General features: G+C 42.5%; 1 protein-coding gene across 3 annotated transcripts in view; it reads right to left on the bottom strand.

Moving 5' to 3' along the window:
• The window catches only part of LOC143819984 (uncharacterized), a 50,597-nt gene that overhangs the window by 20,516 nt on the left and 6,530 nt on the right, over positions 1–23,551 (bottom strand). Inside the window, exons 4-20 of one of the 3 annotated variants that reach the window (XM_077302307.1) lie at positions 22,666–22,743; positions 22,489–22,584; positions 20,980–21,499; positions 18,118–18,317; positions 17,257–17,672; positions 15,855–16,009; positions 15,339–15,547; positions 13,605–13,744; positions 12,902–13,009; positions 11,268–11,426; positions 10,390–10,513; positions 9,605–9,814; positions 7,330–8,210; positions 5,922–6,061; positions 4,527–4,655; positions 2,705–3,036; positions 1,281–1,414 (exon numbers count right to left, since the gene is read on the bottom strand). In XM_077302307.1, coding sequence (XP_077158422.1) covers positions 1,281–1,414; positions 2,705–3,036; positions 4,527–4,655; positions 5,922–6,061; positions 7,330–8,210; positions 9,605–9,814; positions 10,390–10,513; positions 11,268–11,426; positions 12,902–13,009; positions 13,605–13,744; positions 15,339–15,547; positions 15,855–16,009; positions 17,257–17,672; positions 18,118–18,317; positions 20,980–21,499; positions 22,489–22,584; positions 22,666–22,743 — 4,031 coding nt within the window. Of the gene's footprint in view, positions 1–1,280; positions 1,415–2,704; positions 3,037–4,526; positions 4,656–5,921; positions 6,062–7,329; positions 8,211–9,604; positions 9,815–10,389; positions 10,514–11,267; positions 11,427–12,901; positions 13,010–13,604; positions 13,745–15,338; positions 15,548–15,854; positions 16,010–17,256; positions 17,673–18,117; positions 18,318–20,979; positions 21,500–22,488; positions 22,585–22,665; positions 23,302–23,551 lie in introns of those variants that run through there. The other 2 variants (XM_077302308.1, XM_077302309.1) reach the window with 2 other exon arrangements.

Genomic DNA, 23,551 nt, shown 5'->3' with positions numbered 1-23,551 from the left:
CTAAGACATCTATGTGCAAACATAACTATCAGTACTGTGACTAGCCCAAGGTCACCCAGCTGGCTGCATGTGGAGGAGTGGGGAATCAAACCCTGCTCTCCATATTAGAATCCATCACTCTTAACCACTACATCATGCTAGTTCTCAAAAAGACAGACAAGTGTGAAGACGAGTTTCCCTTCTTTGTTCAGTTGAGAGCTGATCTTTAGCACATTAAAAACTTCGGAACGAAGACAACATCCTACACCACCCAAATCTCTATATCTGCTACAACTATATATCACTATGTCCTAGGAAGATGGTGGATGTGAACAACACTTTAAAAAGTGCAGCACTCAAAGAAAAAAAATGCTTCAGGTGCATTCCTTCCAGAGACATTGATGCACAGGCGGTCTGAAAAAAAAAGCTAGGAGGAAATCAGTAGATCAATGGCTGACAAACAATACTGAGAGATGTGGGGGACGAATGATATAGTTAAGAAGCCAAGTGGGAGGGGAAAATCCATGCAGAAATAACCCCTGAGGCAGGCTACTATTTATTTTTAAGGAAACTATTTGTTTAAAGTGTTAGTTTTAAAAAGGTCTGTTCATTGGTGTTTCTGCACGAATGTTGCCAAGGGAAAGCTTTCCATAAATTGATTTTTTCCCCTTGCCCACAGATAACTATATTTCTTTGATAGGCTGCCAACTGTATCACTTGATAGGAAGGCTCAAAGAGTTTTGCATTTTATTTCCCACATGCCACATTTCAGAACACATTCTTCAAATTTCTGAATATTTTACATTAACTGGATTTGGGGCTGCAGTTATGTTTTCTTATGTAATTTGCAATGTGGGATTGTTTCGGGCCAGAAATGGATGGGGCGAGACTGAAACTGTAAAATATGGAGTCAATGATAGGCAGAAACAGAAAAAATACAATCTTGTAGAGAGTGAAGGATCAGTCAGGCCTGTAAACTGCGTGGTCCTAAAGATGGATTAGCCCCAATTGCCTAACTTTTCTTAATGAATTAAGTGAGAAGTTGTGTTGGTCTGAAACTGCAGAACAAATTTAGATTCCAGGGGCACCTTTAAGACCCACAAAGTTTTATTCAAGGTATGAGCTTTTGTGTATACGCACAAGAAAGTGTGTGTGAATAAAACTTTGTGGGTCTTAAAGGTGACCCTGGACTCTAAATTTGTTCTTAATGAACTATGTAGCTCAGCACACCTGAATCCACAGGATTTTCCTGTGCAGAGGATTTTAATAATTCCCTTTCATACTGTGAATTTCTTACTAACCTATAGGCACAGAGAACATATTCTTTCACCGAATTCCTTGATACCACTATAGAACGGTTCTTGTGCATAGGTACTTCTTCTGTTGAAAGGAATCCTTGATGGACCAGTTGGCATGAACGTGTTAGATCAAAAACCTTTAATAATATGGAATGAAAATGAGTTGAGTCAACTTGCTGCTCACCATTTCATACGCAAAGTTATAGTGTGTGCCCTTTTTCCTTACACTATCAGCCCAAATCATGGAAGGAATGGATGGGAAGTCAAAGGAACATAAACACATACACCACGTGTCGGAGATTTCTCTCCTCAACTATAGAAGAAGAAGAGTTGGTTCTTATATGCTGCTTTTCTCTACCAGGGCCTTTTCTGCACTGGGCTTTTTATCCCCTGTGACCCCAAATATTAATAAAACTCATCTACACCTTATTTGTTTTCCATTTTGATATTTAGCGCTTTAAATTTTCCCCGTGCAACATCTATGATTGATCCATGGTGACACTATTTTTCCCTGCGATATCCAGGATATAACTCACTACATCTGAGAAAAGCCCTCTGAAAGCCCCAGTATTTCAAATGTAGATGTCAGCATTCTGCTGGATTAACTTTCTTCCCCTTCTTTGCACCTCCAACACTGGCTCGGTAGTCTGTCACTGATTGGTCAGGGTGTCAATTCAAGGACTGCAGGAAAACTGGTTCCTAGTTCCCATTCCCTCACAAGATTTATTTTTGCCCTCATTTTTTAAACGCCTGTGCTCCAAAAGCCCATGTGCCAAGATTTGCCTTTTGGATTGTTCCCCCCCTCGTTCTTCCCCCTCACTCACTCAAGAAAATAAAAATAAGCAGTCTCGGGTTCATTTCCACCCCCCCTCCACTTGCTTTGGTTGTATAGGAGGCAAAAGGCAGGAAACAAACCCCTCTCCAGTCTTGTGCTCCTTCAACGCCAGCTGGAGCTTCACATAACCACCGTTCCCCTCCCCCCTTTTAGCTTCCCCAATCAAGTGGGAAGGTCAGAGCAGCCAGACAATTCAGTGTAAAAGGCAATGGCTGTTTCAATTCAGTAAAAAGGAAGGTGGAAGATCTGGGTTCAGGTCAATCTGAATACAGCAAGAACAGCAATGGGGGGGGGGGGAAGTGAGTACAGAACCAGCCCAGGAGTCTCAAAGCGGCTTACAATCTCCTTCCCTTTCCTCTCCCCAGAACAGAGACTATGTGAGATAGGCGAGACTGAAAGAGCCCTGATCTTACTGCTTGGTCAGAACAGCTTTTTCAGTGCAGCAGTGAGCCCAAGATAACCCAGCTGGCTGCCCCATCCTTGACAATATTTGAGATTTTATAAAAAAATATTTTTATACATTTTAAGGCTCTTAATTGCCTAACAATTGCTGAAATGCAAATATTTGTATGATTAAGGGAAAATAACTCACCTGAACCATGTGGCTGCCATTAAAGAAAACCAGCAGGAGCTGCCCACTCATTGCAGATGTTAATATTGGAGTATCTAAAAACTCACCGGCTGCATATATTATTCTTTCTGAAGAAAGATCCCAGATTTTAATGGTGGTCTTGTCAGATACAGCCACCAACCTGTTCTCCAAGCACACCACAATAGCACTGATATTCTTTCCAACACCACGCAGAGTGAAAGTAGCTTTACCAAGACGCAAATCCCATAGTTTCAAAGTCCCATCACAGGAAGCTGTTGCAACAATGAATTCTTTTTGGGTTTCTCCAACTGCTGTAATCTTGTCAAGGTGACCTAGAGAATCATGGCAGCACAATGTTCAAAACAGTCTCATTAGTTGAGCTACTCCTCCCCTTGGCCGGTTTATACCTGTAGAACATGTAGCATGTGCTATGGACTCCGTGCCTCCAGGGACCCTGCATGATGCGTTCCTCCATGGATAAGGACCGTAGCCCCTCTTCTATCCCCTTTTCCCTCTTTAAGGACCTCTTTTCACTTTGCCCCCCGCCCTCAGTCTGACTGCTCCTGCTGCAATTGCCCTGGAAATCCTTAAACTGGCTCTGATGCTATAGGTCCCATGGATCCTTGAACCACTCCTGCTCCCCCCTATTGTTGACCTTCCTTCTAGCACAGATAAAAAGGTCACTTTTAAAGGTGTGCTGTCAGTTCTTTTATTTTCTTTATTTTCTTTATTGCTGTCAGTTCTTTTATTTTCAATTGACAGAATGGGTGCTTTGAGATGATTTGCCCTAGATCCTTGAGCAACTATTTCTAATCCGGGGGGTAAAACTTTAATTGCATTTGAAAACACTGGGGTTAGTATTGAAAATGCCTTACTTCTGGTAGATGCCAACTATGTATCTATCTGAGACAGAATCTTGAGCATGGCTCTCTGGCAGATCAAAAAGAACAGGAAGCTTAATAAGGGAGAAGGCATATCCTTAGATAAATTGGACCAAAACAACTTGAGCTTTAAAAGTCAAAACCAACACCTTGAATTGTTCTGAGAAACATATGGGTAAAAGTAATAATGCAGGTCACAGGGCAATGGTATAATAAACAAAGAATAGATAGGAAGCTGACATATCTGGACAGCCTTCAAGCATGGCTCCAATACAGCACATACATTATTTTAATGTTCAGTGGCTCATTCTATAATGGACATAAGCACATATGCTTCAAGACAAGCATGGGTGCCACTTCCCCAGATGGAATCCCATACTACAGTTTCTTCTGTAAATGGCTCTTTAGTACTCAGCATGGTACATGTTACTTTTCAGTACATCTCCCAGCATGGTGTTAACCTGGCATTAACACCAGTCACTGACAGATGTAAGAGTAGTGATATTTTTAAAATATGTGCTTCAATAAAGAAAATGTTCAGAAGTGAAATGCAGATGGTTATATTGTTTATGATCCAGTCATAAAGACTGCCAGGTCAGCATATATATGCTGATATATACATATTAGATCTATCTAAAAATATAAGATATCAGTGCCCATAACAACTCATTGACATGGACATTGACATTCTTATTGAATTGTAGGAAAAATATGGAGATTTTCACTCCGTGTAAAAATGACCAGCTGGGTTTCTAATAGTACAGAAAAGAAATTTAAATGGTGAAGATTCAAATTGAAGTATAATAAAACTATATACTTGTCAGAATGAACATAAAGGGTAACAGAAACTTTTAAACTTTTAAATCCTATGGAAAATCAGGCTGCTTAGAAGAACTGCAAAGAGTATCCATCAATGGCTCCTAAAAGTTTAACATTCTCACCTGTCAAAAGGTCACAAAGAAGTCTACCAGGTGGTATCAAACAAGTTGTTGAAGGTACAAGGACAGGAATGGAAGACATCAGGCATTGAGACAAAAGGGCTGGCAGGTAAAGATATTTTTTGGGATCACCTGAATCAACAGAATAAGGTGTACCAGTTATTAAGCAGATGAGAAATGTCAAATGATGCAGTTTTTTTTCCTCTGGTGTATTTATTCTGCAGCTACAATTAAAAAACAACAACAACAACACTTTGCTAAATTGGGATGGGAGGTCACTTGTGACATGTGAAGGGCGGTGCCCAAAGTTTTAAAAAAATGTGCAATTCCCCTATCACAGCTAGAATCACAGAATCATAGGCCATCTAGTCCAACCCTCTGCTCAAGGCTGGATTAGCCTCAGTAGTGTCCAGCAAGCACTTTCCATTTAAATCCTTGTGGTTCAGGTGTTGTGATTGAATTTTTAGTTAGCTGAATGAAAGGGAACAGAAAGGACCACAGGCAAAGGGGGGGGGGGGAATGTGAAGACATATTTTCCACATTGTGGAGTACTAGCAGATTCTCTGCTGTTCCTGATGCCTTGGGTTTTGAACTCTTTGGACGTAAGCAAAATTTGAGCAGACAGTGTGATGGTAAAGAGGCAAATGCACTCTTGGGCTGTATCCACAGAGGCTACACATCAAGATCACAAGATGTCATAGTCCCACTGTATACTGCATTGCTCAGACCACACCTTTGTGCAGTTCTGGAGGTCTCACTTCAGAAAGGATGTGGACAGATTTGAGAGGGTTCAGAGGAGAGTGAAGAGAATGATCCTGGGGACCAAGCCCTATGAGGAAAGGCTGAGGGACCTGGGAATGTTCAGCCTGGAGAAGAGGAGGTGGAGAGGGGACATCATTGCTGTCTTTGAAAGGTTGTCATTTGGAGGAGGGCAAAGAGCAATCCCTGTTGGAGGCAGAGGATAGGACCAGCAGTAATGGGTTTAAACTACATGTAGAATGGTACCGGGCTAGATATCAGGGGAAATTTTTTTACAGTCAGAGTAATTCAGAAGCGGAATAGGCTGCCTAAGGAGATGGTGAGTTCTCCTTCACTGGCAGTCTTTAAGCAGAAACTGGATAGATACTTTTCATGGATGCTTTAGGCTGATCCTGCATTGAAGGAGGTGAGGGGTGGGGGTGGGGTGAACAGATGGCCTGTAGGACGCCTTACATACAACTCTATAATTCTATCATTCTATGATTTGATACTGCTGGTCCACAATCCTACAAGCCTATAAACAACATTTTGCAGTGCTAACAAACAGCAGCTGTGACAAAAAAAAAAGAATCAAAACAGTAAAGGCAGGAGTTTAGAAAACAAAACCACAACAAATCCAAATTTCATATTTTGCAGTACCTGGGGCGACTGGCTTATCTGCAGCCACAATCTGATGGAGACGACCTATCAACTGGGAAGCCATCTGACATGGGTCTTGAACTAAAACTTTCCTTGATAGATTTAGAACTTCACTTAATAAAGTTAAATCAGGAACAGTTCTGTCGAAGAAAGATTCATCATACTTTTTTAAAAAAAATATTCATATTATTACTATTACTATTACTATTACTATTACTATTACTATTACTATTACTATTACTATTACTATTACTATTACTATTACTATTACTATTACTATTACTATTAGATTTATTTCCCGCCACTCCCAAGCTGGCTCATGGCGGATTAAAAGTCATAAAACTCCCGTTAAAAACCCCAATTGAAACATAATCCCCAACATGGCGGAAGCTCTTCCCCACCTCCCGCTATTAGAGGGGGGGAAGGAAGTATGTGCAATACTCATACCTGGAGGGGGGGCATAGATCTACCTTCCCAATCCCAGCCTCAACCGTAAACCTGGCAGAAGAGCTCCATTTTACAGGCCCTCTGTAATGCCATAAGCTCCCGCAGGGCCCATTGCTCACCCGCAGGTATGTAGGTCCCAACCCGCATAACACCTTAAAGGTCAAAAACAGAACCTTGAACCATACCCGGTCAGCAATTGGCAACCAATGCAGCTGCCTCAGCACAGGCTGGATATGGGCCCTCCAAGGTGTACCAGTGAGGACCCTAGCAGCTGCATTTTGCATCAGCTGAAGTCTCCAGATCAAGGACAAAGGCAGGCCCGCATAGAGTGAGTTACAGAAATCTGTTCTGGAGGTGACCGTCACATGGATCACTGTGGCCAAAAACGCCTAGCCAGCTACCTTCTTGACCTGCGCCTCCATGGTAAGTGAGACACTGATGGTCACACCCAGATTCCTGACTTTGGGCATGGTTGTAAGTTGCGCCCCTGCCAGGGTGGGTATCATGTGCTTACATATAGAAAAGATATGGTGCTTAATTAATTAATTTTTTTAAAGGCAATATGAAGAAAAGGATGGAAATTAAATTCAGAGCTGCTTGAATGGAATGTAAATGGGAGATTCGTTTCAATGTAACTTTGGTTTATAGTGGATTGTTAAACAGCACAGTTGAATGTTAAATTAGAAGCTGAGTAGATAAGAAATACATTTATATTCTACTTTTCTCTCCAGTAGGACTCCAAAGTGTCTTATAACATAATTTTCCTTTCCTTCATTTTAACCTCACCACCACCACCCTGAGAATGAGGTTAGACTGAGACAGTGACTGATCCTAGGTTACCCAGTGAAATTCCATGGCAAAGTGGGCATTAAAACATGGGTTTCCCTGGTTGTAGGCCAGCCCTCTAATTGCTATGCCATGATGCATAGATTAAGGCTTTCTTCTATTGTTGTGAACCCACCTTTCTGTGCTGATGGCTGCTCTGAGATCCTCTTCTATGCTAAAAATCGACAAAGCCTGGGATTTGTGCAAAAGAAACTCATAATTAAACAGACATTCTTTTATTAGAACAGTAATATTCTTTGCTTTGATGAGGTGATATGGAGTCCCAAGGAGTTTCCTCATGTTGAATACATAGCTAATTTTGGATTCTTTTTTCAAAACCCATGCTAAAGGCTGAAATGTAGACGCATCGTAGTGTTTTCTGAGATCATGTGACATTCTGCCTAGGTAGTAGTCTGCAAAGATAGCATGTAGTGAAATCTGGGCATCCTGTGTTTTGAGGTACCTTTCTAGGCAGACCCATTTCAGAGATGTATGGGCCCAGCTGAAAACATAAGTGTTGTCGCTTCTTTGCTCTTTTAGGTGCTCTCCAAGATCATCCAAAAGCTTCATCCACAGGACAAGAGGGAATGCTGAAACAGCCACATTTTGGAATTTAGCTATTTCTTGAATTACTGCCTCATCCATTGACATAAGATCCAACAGCTCTTCCTGTGTTATGCCATTTCTTGAAAGTGTCACATAAGCAGCCATCTTTTTCATAACTTGTTCCCCATGGGATTTTTCCATTCTGCTCAGCATTCGTGTGTACAGGTCAGGTATATTTTGAGGAAGACACATCTCGGTTTCTGGACTGAAAGATGCCCATGCACAGGACTCCTTATAAGCACAGGATACATAAAGTGGCAGTGGGCAGGCTATACATGCCTCAATTAAAACAGCATGTTGGTGACCAGAGAGTCTTCGGCAATCCTGTTCAAACCGGGAATTTATTATCTCATTGATTTCTCCAGATGTTAAAGGTGGTATTTGTAGAATGTTCTCTTTGATTGTCATTTTCTGAAGAAAAGAAACATATTTCATTTAGCCTTTAAAACCAAATCAGTTCAGTTCAGACACTGCACAACATTATGATTGAATTTAACTCTGGGTACAATTATTAATGGGCTTGAATTCTGCCTCAAATTTCTGTGGAAAGAAGAATTCATGTCTGTGGAATAACAACTTTCCTGCCTCCTCCTGTTGTAGCCCTAAAGGCCTCCTGAAACATTACTCCAAGAATAGCTTCAGGGGGACAGGAAATCTGCTGCCTGAGAATGGAAGTTCTCCCCCTTACCTTTTGCATGCCAAAACTTCAGGCCGGATCTACCCTGGGATCTAAAGCTGTGGTTTGAAGATGGTTTAATAATCACCATTAGTCTTAACTAATAACTACTACCTACTCAATGCCAATGTGAATGTGGCTTCAAGACCACAAATGATAGGGTGCCTAGTCAAAATGGTCTACCCTCACTCATAGAATCATAGAGTTGGAAGGGATCATACAGGCCATTAAGTCCAACCTCCTGCTCAACGCAGGATCAGCCTAAAGCATCCATGATAAGTATCTGTCCAGCTGCTTAAAGATCACTACTGGATCCCAGAATAAGAGATTTTAGGATTCCAAAAAATATGTTATTTTGAAGCTCATTGAACTACAAGGTTTTCCTCTTTGACCTCTCCCACCTTTGGGACAAAAACCAGCCCCCTCATTTACCACAGAACTGGGTCATCTGAAAAGGCACTGGCAGAAAACTCTTACTGAATCAGACAGATCGTGCTACAGAGCTCATTGTAAGTCCTACAAAATGGCAGTGATGGTGGTAAATAAGGTTACTTTTCTGCTACTATTGCTTCACAGCCATCCCAATTGTTCAACATCTGCTGACACCTAAATATGAACCTTTACTGTTCCAGAAACAGAAAATCTGAGATACTTTTGCCAAGTATTTTACTGATAAATTATCAAGACTATGTGCTGATTGGGATGTCAGATTTAACACAGGTGTACCAGAAGAAAGGCCTAATAAACCACCTGAGAATTCATCTGTCCTGACGCTTTTTCATTCTGGCTTTAGACCAGAGATAGCTCTGCTAGCTTTACCTGATGACCTTTGAGTGATAGGACTTAGGTTGCTATTGGAAACAATATTATCATCAGTATGGGACCTATCCTATGAAGTTTCACAGGGTGCAATTCTATCCCTTGTGCTTTTCCAACTCTATGTAAAAAAGATCTCAGGACAAATGAGAGCTAGCTTGATGTAGTGGTTATGAACAGCAGCTTCTGATCTGGAGAACATGGCAATCTGACCTGAACATATCAGACTTCTCTGGACTATTTTACTTCTTTGGGAAACGTGGAATAAACACCCCCCCCCCCAAAAAAAAAACCCAGTAAAATATAGTTTCACCTCCAGTTCCTGCAAACAGGAAAAACCTGATTGAGTGCATGTGGAAGCAATAAAATACACGTTCTTTGGTAGTTCAGTAGGTATCCAAGACAGAGCAGCACTGTTCTCCTCCAATAATTCATCTATCCCATCCAGGCATATTAGAAGTGGTTTGTCTGGTGTGGCAAATTCCAGTAAAGAAGCAAACTCTTCCACCAGTCCTTTGAAATCCTTTTTTGAGAAAAAACACAGCAAACCTTTTTACCCAATGCCAAACCAGTAGGCATTGTGGGCTTTATGCTGGGTGATAAATAGCTATTATTAAATGATCTAGGGATAAGATACAAATGCAGAATGTCAGCTCAGCAGAAACTGCAGACAACAGGGGACTTCTAATGGCTTGCTGAATATACAAAACAATACATAAGCACTCGAGAAGATGAGAGTTTTCTAAGATCTCCCTGACCATTTCAAAGATGGGCTATATTTCATTGCTCAAAAACAGATATCCTGCTCTGTCTTTAGCAATTGCTTGATCATGATCATGATGCACCTGGGGATTCACCACCCCCACCCCAATTCCTCCAATCACCTCCTAGGACATAACAAGAGAAAGGTGATGTCTGAATTCTGTGCCAGCATTATTTGATCAGAAAGGTTAGTTCTGTATTTAACTTATTTTGAATTTACAGAAACTTTATTAATTAACTATGTCTGGAGAAAAATACAATGGGAAGGGGAGAGCACTGTAAAAATGCATTGTAATATTCCTGAGGTTTAGTAAGAAGCAAAGCTTAACTGGTTACCTTGGATAAAGTGACAGAAATGCTGTAAATATCTGCTATCTGACAGCAAAGACTCAAGAGAATTAGTCGGATATTTCTGCTTTCTCCAGTGAGACCAATAAATCGAATTACTACTCTGAGGTTCCTGCATAAAAGGGGGAGAAAACAAACTCTGGAAGAGGTCTGTTTAGCTACCAGAAGATACATCTTGCTGCTTTCTTGATCCTGGTAATGGCTAAAGAAATCCTCACTAGCTGTTAGCGTCAGTTTCTCAGCTGGCTTCTCAAATAAATAGGCCTGGCATGTTCAGGAAAAGCGATTTATTGAAAAGAAAATGAACTAAGTTCATGATACTTCTTACTAAGACTGATTTGCAATATACATACAGATATTTTCCCTATTGGATCTATCACAGCAGGTCACCCCGCATCAGAAAGTAACTTTCCCAGGCACATTTGTCAAACCCAGGTATGAATTCCAACTGCAAGGACATTGCAATGCAGACAACACCAAAGCAACATAAAGTTAACACATAACACATAACACAGAGATCAAAGTGAAACTATAAACAACCCCAGATTTCAAACATTCCCAGTCTCACTACGTCCCTCTCCCTCAGAGAGGGTAATTGCAAGGGTAATTGCATATTACAGTACAGTATACTGTACAGTATACTGCATATTACAGTAATTGCATATTACTGTATGCAATAAATGCATACAGAAAAACCCATAGCAGGATTCTGATGCTAACACGGATCCTGACAGTTAGAAAACCACAAACTTAGGAAATAAGAAGATGCTGCTGCATTCTTTCAACGGCAGGGACTCCGTTCGTTTTAAGCATTGTGTCTGATTTCCACCTCCCGTTTGCTGACAATGACCATGAGTGACCCTTACCCAGAGATCCAATTAGAAGCTAAGGAAGCTGTCTTTGCTGTGAGGGTGCTTTTCCCACATCCAGCTTCTCCACAGATTACTGTCAGTCTTCTGTTTGAAGATGTAACAAGAGTCTTCAGCTCACGCAAAACCATTTCTCTACCTACCATACATTTAACCCTATTTGAGACGTGAAAAACAAAACAAGTACTAAGTTGTAAACTTTTAGTTATTAGTTTAAATTGCAGCATAGTTGACTAAGAAAGTGGGCCTGGTCCAAATCTTCGGCATGCAAACCCTACTAATCAGTAGATGAAGTTTCATTCAGAAGGTTTATGAAGAAGTACAGTTATTAGAAATCTGTGATAGAAGTCTTCTACCACATGACTTCCTGAAGAGACCCTTTCAAAGGACTCACTACAATATATTTAAATATGACCTCTGAGAATCATTGCCATGCAATGTCGCATGTGGACAGAGAAGTTTCGAATCCCAGTCCCTGCTCAGTCTTGCAGCTCCCTTGGTCTAGGCTGTCTGTCAACCTGATCTATTTCACAGGACTCTGGTATACTAACAGAGGAGAGACGTTCACTCTGAAATCCCAACATTCTTGCTTTTGGAGCATACAGGAGAATGCTGTATTTTGTTGTCTGTTTCTCCATATGCCTGATCTATCACTGCGTTGTAACTCCATAGAGCTAGCAACTCAACAGGTTGCAGTCACGTTAGCATTTCAACACTGTTTTTAAGTCATCCCATGAATTTCCCAGCCAGTGGCCAAGCAGTCAAGTGCCTGCTGCCAGGACATGCTGCATTTAGCCCAGTTGGCTACCAGCACGCTGTGGTAGTGGTCCTTGTGCAGAAAGCCAAGATGAATGTAGTGAGTGGTAGCCATATGCACATCCTATGAGTATGCTATAGAATGAGAGAACTTGCAGGGGTCTGTCTCAAAGGAGAATGCTTGGTCTGCAACTCCCTAACATTTTTACTTGGGTCCAGCACCCCGGGGTCAGCCACCCTCAACATTCCAAGTGTCCATAGGCTTAGCAAGACTGGAGACCTCATCCAACACAATTTGGTACCTGAAGCAGGAATGTCAAACCTGTGGTGGTATAAACAACAACAATAACTAATTGACAATTGGCTGCCCTTTAATAGTTTTCCAAAATCTGCCACCTAAGGTGGCTTGCCTGGCCATGTCTAATTTAGAATCGACACTGGGGAGTTTTGCTTAATATCCTCTAAATAGTGCCTAATTCTATTATTCTGGCAGCACTGAAGAAATTGTGTGTAATGGACACAATCTCTCCTTATATGCCTATCTCCTGGTATATAAATACTCCTTAGTATATGCTTGTTCTTTCCTGAATGAAAAGGCAGGTCTGTCCTGCACTTGCTTAGAATAATAAGGCTATTATTCAGTCAATCAGGCTGTTTTTTAACATTTTCTTTATGTTTCTGCCAAATATCAGATAAAACTCTTCTCATTAGTCCTTACTCCCAGCAAAGGAAAGGACAGACTTAATTTTTTTTATGGGTCTTAGGAGCAGGTCTGCAGTGCTCAGGTGGGAAAAACTTTCCTCTATAGCATGTTCTAGGAGGTGACAAAGCATGACTAATGCAAATTGAGTAACACAGCACATCATCAGACTTACAAGGCCTGACAGTGCTGGATATGTTCCAAAATCTCATCATCATGGTGAGCTCCAAATGCTTGTCTTCTGGTATGTAACCTTTTCTGAAAGTCCTTTGAACTACTCATTCTGGTGAAATAGGAGGAGAGGAATTAGAAGAAATGTTACCAACATCTGCCAACATCTTACAGTAGTTTTTCCTATGTGAGGAATTACGTGATTGACAGCCAAATGACCATGGTGACAACATCAGATGCATTTAATGGAGGTTTATCTAGGCATATATTGATCGTTGCCCAACTGTGATTGACAATATTCACAAGTACATCTTCGAAACATGGGGAAAATGAATATTATTTTAGAACATTCACAAAAAGTGTTTCAGATTGTCAGCATCCCTGTGGGAGTGCCAGCAATCACAACATTCCTGTCATTCATATTCTATTAACCTTTAATATATAATAAGATACTAACATGCATCACTTCCTTCTCCGTGTCAAAGTTTTACAGAAGAACTGCCCTGGGGTAGAGCCTGTCTGAGGATTTAGCATCAGTGGTGCCCTACACACGGAAAGTAACGTGGGAAGTGCTATGCCAAGTTCCATCATCTTGCAAAATGGCCAAGAATGAATGTAGAATGTAGAAATGGCTTCCTTTTTAAAGAGATTTATTGGAATTTGGGATGTCTTTATTATCTGCTCAAAGGACAATTAATGTGGCTGACCTGTTGAACTGATTGATAACAATTTTCTGAAAGTCATTGCAGAGGCGCTCCAGGTAGTAAGCATGGGCTCTGTTGCTGGCAGGACTGATTCCATCTCTTCCCCAGCCAACATTCTTTGTATAGATATTTGTGTGACGAAGCTGTAGAGAACAAACCCTGCTATTCACATCAACCACTAAAGCAAGCAGACAGTTCATTGAACAGGTTACCTGTTGAGTAAAACCATACTCCTCAAAAACATTTGGTATACCAGACTGAGTTGTTCCACCAAGAACTGACTTACACGTTTTGGATGTTCTGCACTTTCAAATCCCCCAGATCTTTAGAAGAAGAAAAGGAGCTGTTATTTTATGCCATACTCCACTACTCAAAGGAGTTCCAAAGTGGCTTATGAACACATTTCCCTTCTTCTCCCCACAAGAGACACCCTGTAAGGTAGGTGGGGCAGAGAGAACTCTAAGAACTGCTTTGTGAGAACAGCTCTAGGAGAACTGTAACGAGCCCAAGGTCACCCAGCCAGATGCATGTGGAGGAGAGGGGAATCAAACCCAGTTCTCCAGATTACAGTCCATTGCTCTTAACCACTATACCACACTGACATTTAGGATATATTCCTAAACTTCTCCCCCCCACACCTCAAAAATAAGTTCCTTTTAAAATCCTCATATTAGGATCACCCAGAATTTACTATGCAGTATTTTAATGTTTGCATTGCATCAACCTCCACTTTTGCCATCTTGTTCGGGGAGCTGGGGGGAGACCTTATTGTAGACTACCTAAAATAATAAATGGAGCTATTTCTTGCAAGTTTACTTAGGTTATAATTTTGCTACGTGATATTATTTCTGCTAGCGTACAGAGACATGTTGCAGCAATAAAGAAATGGAGGAACTTTTTAAAAAATACAAAAATACCTTGGCTGTCTCTAGCATAGCTGGAATCCCCTGATACACTGTGAGGAAGATACCAGAAGGAAAGGAAAGGAATATTTCCCCAGTGTTTAGCTTATAGCTGAACGGAAAAAGAGATGAAGGAATAAAGAGATGAAGGCATACACGCGCGTACACACACACACTTTGTGAGCTATCTACTCATTACATCTTCCTGAAAGTTTGCTTTAATTGGTTTTTTATTCATTTCTAAGTCTAAAAGACAAGAATTATACATGGCTCAAGGAAGTCTGAGTAGGGTAGAGAAGTGGTGGTAAAGATGGGAATAAGAAGACCAGCAGCACAATCCAAAGATTTATATCTTTGAAGTTCATTGAACTCAGTAGGTTTAGAAAGGTGCAACTCTGCTTAGCTTTCAAAGTACAGAAAGTATACCATCGGTTGTTTGTGAAAGTATGCAGATTTAAAGAACAAGACTGAAAGCACTGAAATTAAAAGAATTAAAACGAAGGCCAGAAAATGAGGGGGTGGGAAACAGGTCTATATAATAACACATTGAAAATATATTTTGGGGGAAAACAACTGTCAGATTACAATCAGAAAGTGAATTTCTCTATATGCTGGAAGCCTATTATTTAAAAGCACAGTGACAAATGTGTTGTGGTTTGGAGCAGATTAGGTAAAGAATACTTCCAACACAATGCCCAAGAAACATTGCCCTAAGCAGCTATTCCATACAAGCCAAATATGTCCCAAAAGACACGTCCTTTATCATTTTGGAAAGGATGCTCTATGTGCTATATCCTGAGCTCCTTGGAAGAGAACCAATTCTACTCTGACCTACCCTGGAATGAATGCTTTCCACAAAGTCCTGATGTGCATCCTGCTTTGTTTTGTCAATTTGTGGTTTCTGTGGGTGAATGTCAATGTATTTGAATGCCTGACGGCTTGACAGGTTGCACTCAAGGTCGGTGATGTTTCTTTTGAAACAGTGGCAGTGATCCTCGCAAGATCCTTGGATCTGGAATCCTTGGTCCACTTCTTGTTGCAATACTTGCAAAACAGAAATAAGTTTTCTTAAGCTCCAGGAACAAACCAATTCTCCCAGCCCAGCCCACCAACAATATGGTAGTTCTAGGGTTGGGCACTTCGGTGTCCGAAGCGGCTGTTCATGCCACAGCACAGCGTAGGAGAGGTGGTGCAGGCACCAGCGTGGTTGCCTCCCCCCCCACGGTGCGGTGCTGGCTGCTTCGGGTACAAATGGCCGCTTCGGATGCCGAAGCGCCCAACCCTAGACAACAAGGTCTACAGAAGTCAATAGATTTCACGGTGGAGTATTTTGAAAATGTTTCTTCTTCACCTGTTTTGAGCAGCGTGGTGGCAGCTTCGCGGTCAAGAGCACCTGGAACATAGTCCTGAAATATCTTACATAGTTTCTGAAAAGATAGCAGCCACTTGTTCTTAGCTTGTTGCCTGCGAGGATAATCCTTGCTAAAGAGGTCTGTGTACACTGCACTGCGTAGACAACATGAAATGCACAAAAAGTGAGAAATGGACAAGAAAGATGCTCCACTAACCTCAAAACGTGCACCTCAGTCAATGCCTTGTTATGCCGAGGGGCTGCTCTTGGCAGTGTTACCACGAGGGCCTAAGCATGGTGGGGGAGAACTGAAGTGTTTTTCTTGGGTCTGTGGAAACTTGGCCCACACACAAACCCCATTACCATAATATATATTTAAGCAATAAAATAGGGTTGCTTTCTTTTATAACTCATGAGATTGTAATGTGTGGCATGGGATGGGGGGTTAATGTTACAAAAAATTGTACTGGGCCCAGTGAAATTACGTTTGAGACAGGGCCCACTCCCAAATACTTGTAAATAGATGGAAGGAAGGTAAGGCTTTGGATCAAGAACACAAAAATTATTATTGTTGTTGTTGTTGTTGTTGTTGTTGCCTGCCGCTGTCAGCAAAGACATCTTGCAGCAGGTTACATAATAGTAAAACCCCACATCTGTTCCACATAATGTATTTCTGGTAAGGCCTTGGAGCAGGAGTGTGTCTCATGGCTTAAGTGCCACTCAGCGCTTAACACCCACGCAGGGCAGCTGTCCCACCCCTGAGTGCCTCCTCCTCCAACCAGCTTGCCTGTCTGTCCAGCAACCAACCAATCACCTTCCACCCCCTCCATCTTCCACTTTCCTCCGAGGCTCAGAGGCTGCAGATCCCTGCCGTGTGAGAGCTGCCCCTGCCGGTGAGTTCCCTTCCTGGAGGCCTCCAGCTTGCAGCCTTTCCAGTTCCTGGGGGAGGGAGGCCATCCACAGGGTTCTTCCACATACCCGCCCACCCCAATCTAGGTCCTGTTGTATTCCTGAATGCAACAGGCTTGGCCCCTAGTAGAGTATATAAATATCATCAATCCCCCTTTAAAAATCTACCCCGGTGGCAAAAACCTACCCCCCCCCCATTTGACTAGGTCCCTCTCTGTGCATCATGGGAATAATCTATTGGTGCTCCCGGTCCACTACCAGATAATAATCTAACCTAACCTTTGCCTAACCAGGATGCATTGTGACCGCTGCTTGGTAGTGATGCACTGGAGTGAGGTCATTCTCAGAAGCACTGGGAGCTTCTTTGGAACAAAGAGAATTTTAATCTCACTGTGTGCGATTAAATTTTGCATCGAGAAAGAGAGCATCTAAATATCAGGATTCATAAATGGTAGGAAACTGTATAATGGGTAAATTTGAAAAACAAACCAACCTAATAGGCTGCAGCCTGTAATTTGCAGGGATGCAGTTTTCATCCAAACGATACCACTTATTTAGAAGCTGAAGTTCCTCCTCATATTCAGCTTCGGTCTTCTCCGCGGTTGGAGAAGCAGCAGCAAAATCCTGCCCATTTGAATTGACTGCTTTATGTTCCTCCTTGGTGGGGCGCTCAGCTTCAAGCTCTGTGGGTGATGATCGGTCAAGGCTCAGGACGTCTAGGCGAACTTCACCTTGGATTTCATCTATTCTTCCTAAAAGCACATCTGTCTTCAAACTATCATACAAGGGCTGGCTTGCTTTTTGCATACTCAGCTTCATACGTTCAATAGTGTCTGTGACTGCCTCAAAATTCTCCTTGCTTATTCTTCCTGGGAGGCAGGGATCATCATGTTTTTGCCCAACGAAAACCTAAAACACAACAGGCCGTAAGTTGTTCTATGAAGCCAGTGATGTTCCATACTGAGTCAGTTACCAGAGAATCTACATGCTAAAGATGCTCTGTTTGGCATTCACTCTTGTTGTGAATGCCCAGACATGTGCATTGGCAATACAGCTTCCACTTTGCAAGTTTTCTATGGTCTTTCCTATGGTCTTTGGAAAACAGCATACCGGGGAATGGGCAATTGCATCATAATTATAGCATGACATTTTGAGAATGTTCTTCCCACCCCCCAAAAAAAAGGTGCTCCAGCTTCGTGCTGAAAGTACACCAAAAAACCTCTGTGTGGAAGCAGCCATGTCACCTAATTTCATCTTAATCTTCTATACACTTGATTTGTAGTGTGAAGTAGGCTCATCAAGTAGGAAAAACGAGACTCTATTTTTCAACACAAATTAACTAATTGCAACTTACCACAAAAGTTTGGCATCCTAACTCCTGGCACTTCCTCAATGTCTTTATATGCAAGGAAGCAACATGGTGATCATTAGCGATTCCGTCTTTTATTCCCCACCTCAGGTCTAGCATGTGGAATTCATAACCTCTCTTTTTACAATAGCTATACAATCCAGGAAAGGACTTTTCCAATAATGCATTTCGCTCAACCTCAGAATCTGGTTCAAATAACAAAGCATGTCAACACCGTTATTAACAGAAATTCTCAGAAACATCTATAGATACAGGTGTGGTTAGTATACTTTCACTATATGGTTTTTAGACTTCAAATCTAGGTGAAAGAGAATGAAATGTCAATGTTGTCCAGATTTTTTAGGAGCATCACAACATTTAATCGTCCATTATGAGCTGAAATACAACAAAGACCATTTGAGTTTCACAACTTTGGCAGAAATATATTTATAACTGTGTTAGAAACACTGGAAATAGCTGTGGGAATACATATTTAATACACAAAAATATAAATTCCTATATCTGTATAAATAGGATTTATTAGTCATGTAAGGATAAGCTCAAATACTGAAATACAAACAGCATATATTCATTGCATGTAGCCTTTCCAAGCATGGTATTTTGTACTTGGGTCCAAATGTAATTGGCTGGTATAAGGCTATATTGGCGTGAATAATACGCGACTCCAGTGGCTTTGGCAAATAACAGGCCATGGCATTTATTCAAACATCTCCCGCTGGAGGGTTGGTGCAGCATCAGGATGAGTCTGACCTAAGCAGTGAACGCACTGCCTACCCAGAGTCCACACCCATCAGAGTTCGCCAACACTTCCCCGCTGGGATTACGTAACTCCTTTTATTGGACTCTTAATAGGGAGATGGCCTGGATGGGGGGCCAAAGGACACGAACCTCCTTGGGTACCCCCAGAACCATCTGGTCATTAAACAAGCTATGGAGGCCTACCCCGCTGGGCATGCCCTAGCTTGTTACTGACCGCCCCCATTTATGGGGGCCCCGAACCCCTCGGGGAGACCGATCACACACTGGCTCCCCTTAACAGGCTCATTCCTGTATGCATACCCGCCATGACGAAATAACACAAGAAAACTTAAAACATAAGAAACCAGGGAGGGAGGGTGGGACGCTTGCCTGCCCAGCTGCGAGTGGCGGGAAGCAGGAGGGCAGTGCCTGATTAGGCCAAACCGCCCACCCCATCACACCGCTCGCGCTGCTGCACACAGCGCGAGCATGCCGCCGGGGCCGCAGGAGCGCGTTGCTCCCTGCACACCACCCTTTCCCGGCCAACGGGCGGCTGGGGTAAGTCCTGCCGCCAACTATCTCTGAACCTTGGATTGCTTTTTCGAAAGACCCTGATTTTCTAGCTACTAAGGCTGCAAAAATAGGGCTGAAATGTATCATGGAATCTCTGAAGGTAGAAGGGGCTTTGAGTGCCAATCTGTTGCCATGTAAAGGGCTTCAGCACTACCTTGTAAGGGGAACTGGTGAACAACAATACTACAGGAGCCAAATAACGTAAGTAAACAAGAGATGCATGCAGATATTCTGGATTTACATAATATATCAAGGGTTTGACACTCAGTCTCACTGGATTCCTGCATGGCTTTTTGTCTATACATATCCCAGAATCTCCAGCATAATGTTTTTGGTAGTCAAAAAAGATCCGGTTCTTACTTTTTCAGCAAGGCAAAAATGGCTGGCTCTATCTCAGAAAATCTGCTGGTAGACACTATGGAACCCCAGAAAACTGATTACGTTGTGAGAACGAGTATCCTCATTATTGTCTCTTTGTGGAAACCTTTAGGCAAGTGGGCTTATATAGGTAGAACTTCACAAACCAGTGGGGTTCGGAATGGGGCTTCCTAGTCAGTACTATATTTAATCTGTCAGAATATTTTACATGCCAGAGAAGAGGTTTTCAGGTTTTCCTAGTTAAAGCCTGTTTGAAAGAGCTCTCACAATTCCTCTGAGGAAAACATTTGGAAACTTTGTACACTATACCAAAGCTCGCAAGCATCTATTTAACTAGAAGTGAGTAGGAAGACATGAGAAATGTGCTACATGTGTGGGGACTGGGCTGGACTAGAAAGTTACCATAGTTCAAAAACAAGCCAAGCAGAATGGCACCTTCATTATTACATCCAACAATGGCAGAGGCAACTGACACCAACCATTCTTGGAACTGAGGATTCTGAGATGCACCTGAGATGCTCCTGAGGTGCTGGAAGAACAACTGCTGGAGTTTGGCTGTGCTAGCCATGCAGGGCAGTGGGCTACTGGAACCTTCCCTGTAAGTTAAGTGGCCAGTCCATCCCTGGACTTCTCACAGTCCAATTTCACTTCTCTTAAGAACTAATAGGAGCCTCTTGTGGTGCAGGGTGGTAAGGCAGCAGAAATGCTGTCTGAAAGCTCTGCCCATGAGGCTGGGAGTTCAATCCCAGCAGCTGGCTCAAGGTTGACTCAGCCTTCCATCCTTCCGAGGTCGGTAAAATGAGTACCCAGCTTGCTGGGGGGTAAACGGTAATGACTGGGGAAGGCACTGGCAAGCCACCCCGTATTGAGTCTGCCATGAAAACGCTAGAGGGCGTCACCCCAAGGGTCAGACATGATCCAGTGCTTGCACAGGGGATACCTTTACCTTTACCTTTTAAGAACTAATAATGTGTCTTTAAACTCAATATTTGAGCCCCTGAACTTGCTGCCTCCAGTTACATGGATTTCTACCTGGTTTTTAAAGTCATTGATAAAACAACTGGAATAAAATAAAATAACTGCATAAATAACTCTCTTGTACTACTGAAATTTTATTGCAATCCCCATACACAAATGTTTTGGTTTCAGAACTTGTACCTTGATATCCTCCGCAAATATAGACCATAAAGATTTGCTTTTTGGAGAAACATGGCAAATTGATTAATCCTCTAATTGCAGCTCGGTTGGTATTGCTGTCCGGAGGGCGGTGGGGATAACACCTCATATTATCAGACATTTCTTGGTTTTTCAGCCATGGAGCACTGAAGGAGTTTTGTTTTTCAGTCTGAGGTTGCTGATGAGGTGTAGTTAAAGACGAAGGACTGTGATGAACAGCATTATCTTCTCCAGCTGTTGAGTTATTTACATCTGATAATCTGTAGATTTTCTTTTCATCAGCAGTCCCATCCTTTTCAAAGTGATGGATTTCATCGCATGCTTGTGCTTGGAGGAGCCTGCCGTTTGCAAGCATCCGTTTATGTTTTTCTGCTATCTTGGGTATGGAAATTAATTCTTTTTCGGTCAATGCAGCAGCTTCATCCCTCCCCAGAGATTCATCTGTGTAGCCACTGTAGGTTGCATAGTGTTGTTCAACCTGCTCTGTAGTTTTTACTTCAGGCTAAATAACAGAATAAAACACAATACCCTTTCTAAATTAACTAATTAATTAAATTAATTGTTAATAGGAACCGATGATCATGCATTCCCGTAACCTGAACAATGTCAACTGTCCATCGCTTCCAGTAGATGTAGCAAATATAAGGGTGACAAGATCAGAGAAGATGGCTTAAATCATACTTTGGTGAATTCTTGATGCACAGTCATCATCTGCAAGGAACGCAAATAGTGCAATATCTGCATAAGGCAAGGATCAGGAACCCTGCATAATGACAGGTATTGATAGTGCAAAGTATGGTCTTTGCATCTGATGACTCTGTATCATCCAGCTGCAAGAGCCATGCCTGTTCTTAAGCATTCCTGATTTCTCATCAGTTTGAGAACACGTGTCCCGATCACGTGCATTTGGGGGAGCATTTCTGGCTGCAAGAAAATAGGGGAAGCAAGAAAGCTCCATTCTACTGATGAAATTCCCTTCCGTCAGCAGAAATTACTGCTGGCCTGGATCCAAGCCAAAATATGAAACATGGGTAGATAGATCTTGCCCTTACTCTACCAAGACATTGCTAGATGGTATACAGAGCACTGAGATGATGCTTCAACCCTTGTCTAGAAAGCATCTTGGAACAGAACATGCCTTGTGAATTAAAATCACAACCCTTGTATCCCAGTTTCTCTGGCCATTTCTTACAAATGAGGTGATAAACCTGTATCTTTGCACTGTAGATGGGGATTCACATGACTAAATATATTCCAAAATATATTCAGAAAAAAACCCTGAACACAAAAACAGGCAGTCAGGGAGAAGAGTTCTAATCCAGATCTTTCCTGGGTGTGCTTGTTTTCTCACTGTGAGAGTCATGTTTTTTTGGGGGAAGAAACATATAATCATGGAAGCTCTCACCTGCCTTATGATGTTGTACAGTCAAGGCACAGGTCTGCAGGGGATCAAGCATCAGTCTATAGAAGACTGCTTTCTTTGTATCTTACCTTTAGATGACATACCTCTGAATTTCTCAGATGCGATTGACTGTTCCCGTCTGATTCATGGTTGAAACTCTTTGTGAGGTGAAGGTGCATGTGGCGCTATGGGCAAAGCAAGGCAGGTGGTTAGGAGCAGTGTTTTCCAACCCTTCTGAAAACGAGGAAAGACAAAGAATCACCTACTTTTAAGTGTGTCTTCACTTGCAAGTCTGTCTCTTCACTTACATTCATATGTGGTATCTGCCAATGACATCTTTGTTTCTAGAGGTAATTGGATAAATGAATTAAAAGCAACTCTTCATCAGTAAGCTATTTTTAAATAAATTGTAATTGGCTGCTGTGAAGAGAAAGTTTCCTTGGTGCATACCTGGAACTGGATCCAACCACCTTCTTTTGTTCAAGCTCACCCAGTTCTTCCTCTTATGACAGCCCTCATCCCACATGGCTGTTGTCCATCCCATGGTCCAGAGAACAGCATCCTCTGTGGTCTAGGAGGACTTGGTCCTCCCTTTTTCACCTGTCAGAAAGCTGTTTGGATCCAGCCCTCAGACTGGCCAGGTCTCTGCCCAAACCTGGCATTTAAAAAGTGGCTCAAAAAGCTCATAATGCTGCCCTCTCTATGGGGACAGAATTGGGAATTCAATGGTTTTGCCGCATCTTGTTGTTCTTATCTGATGTATTTTTTGTCTGTGGTTTTAAGGGGTATTTTATTGGGGGTTTTATACAGACATTTGTAACCCGCCACGAGCTGCTTGGGAGTGGCGGATAAGAGGTCTAATCCAGTGGTCCCCAACCTTTATTAGGCTGGGGACCGGCAGGGCATCGGGCCGCGCCCGCAGGGACTGCGCGGGCCGCACCCGCGAGCCGCGCCCGCGAGCCGCGCCCGGCCGCGCTTGCGGGCCGCACCCGCGAATCGGGCCGCGCCCGCGAGCTGCGCCCGGCGGCGCCCACGGGCCGCACCTGTGGATCAGGCCGCGCGGGCGCGGCCCGGCCCTGATTCCCTCTCCCCGCCCTCCCCGCAGTAAGAAGCTTCCCGGGCCGCAAGCTTGCGGCCTGGGAAGTTTTTTAC

This window comes from Paroedura picta, chromosome 10, assembly GCF_049243985.1.
Source record: "Paroedura picta isolate Pp20150507F chromosome 10, Ppicta_v3.0, whole genome shotgun sequence".
NCBI lineage: Eukaryota > Metazoa > Chordata > Lepidosauria > Squamata > Gekkonidae > Paroedura > Paroedura picta.
Note: the sequence above shows the minus strand (reverse complement) of the source record. Positions and strands in the feature narration are given on the sequence as shown.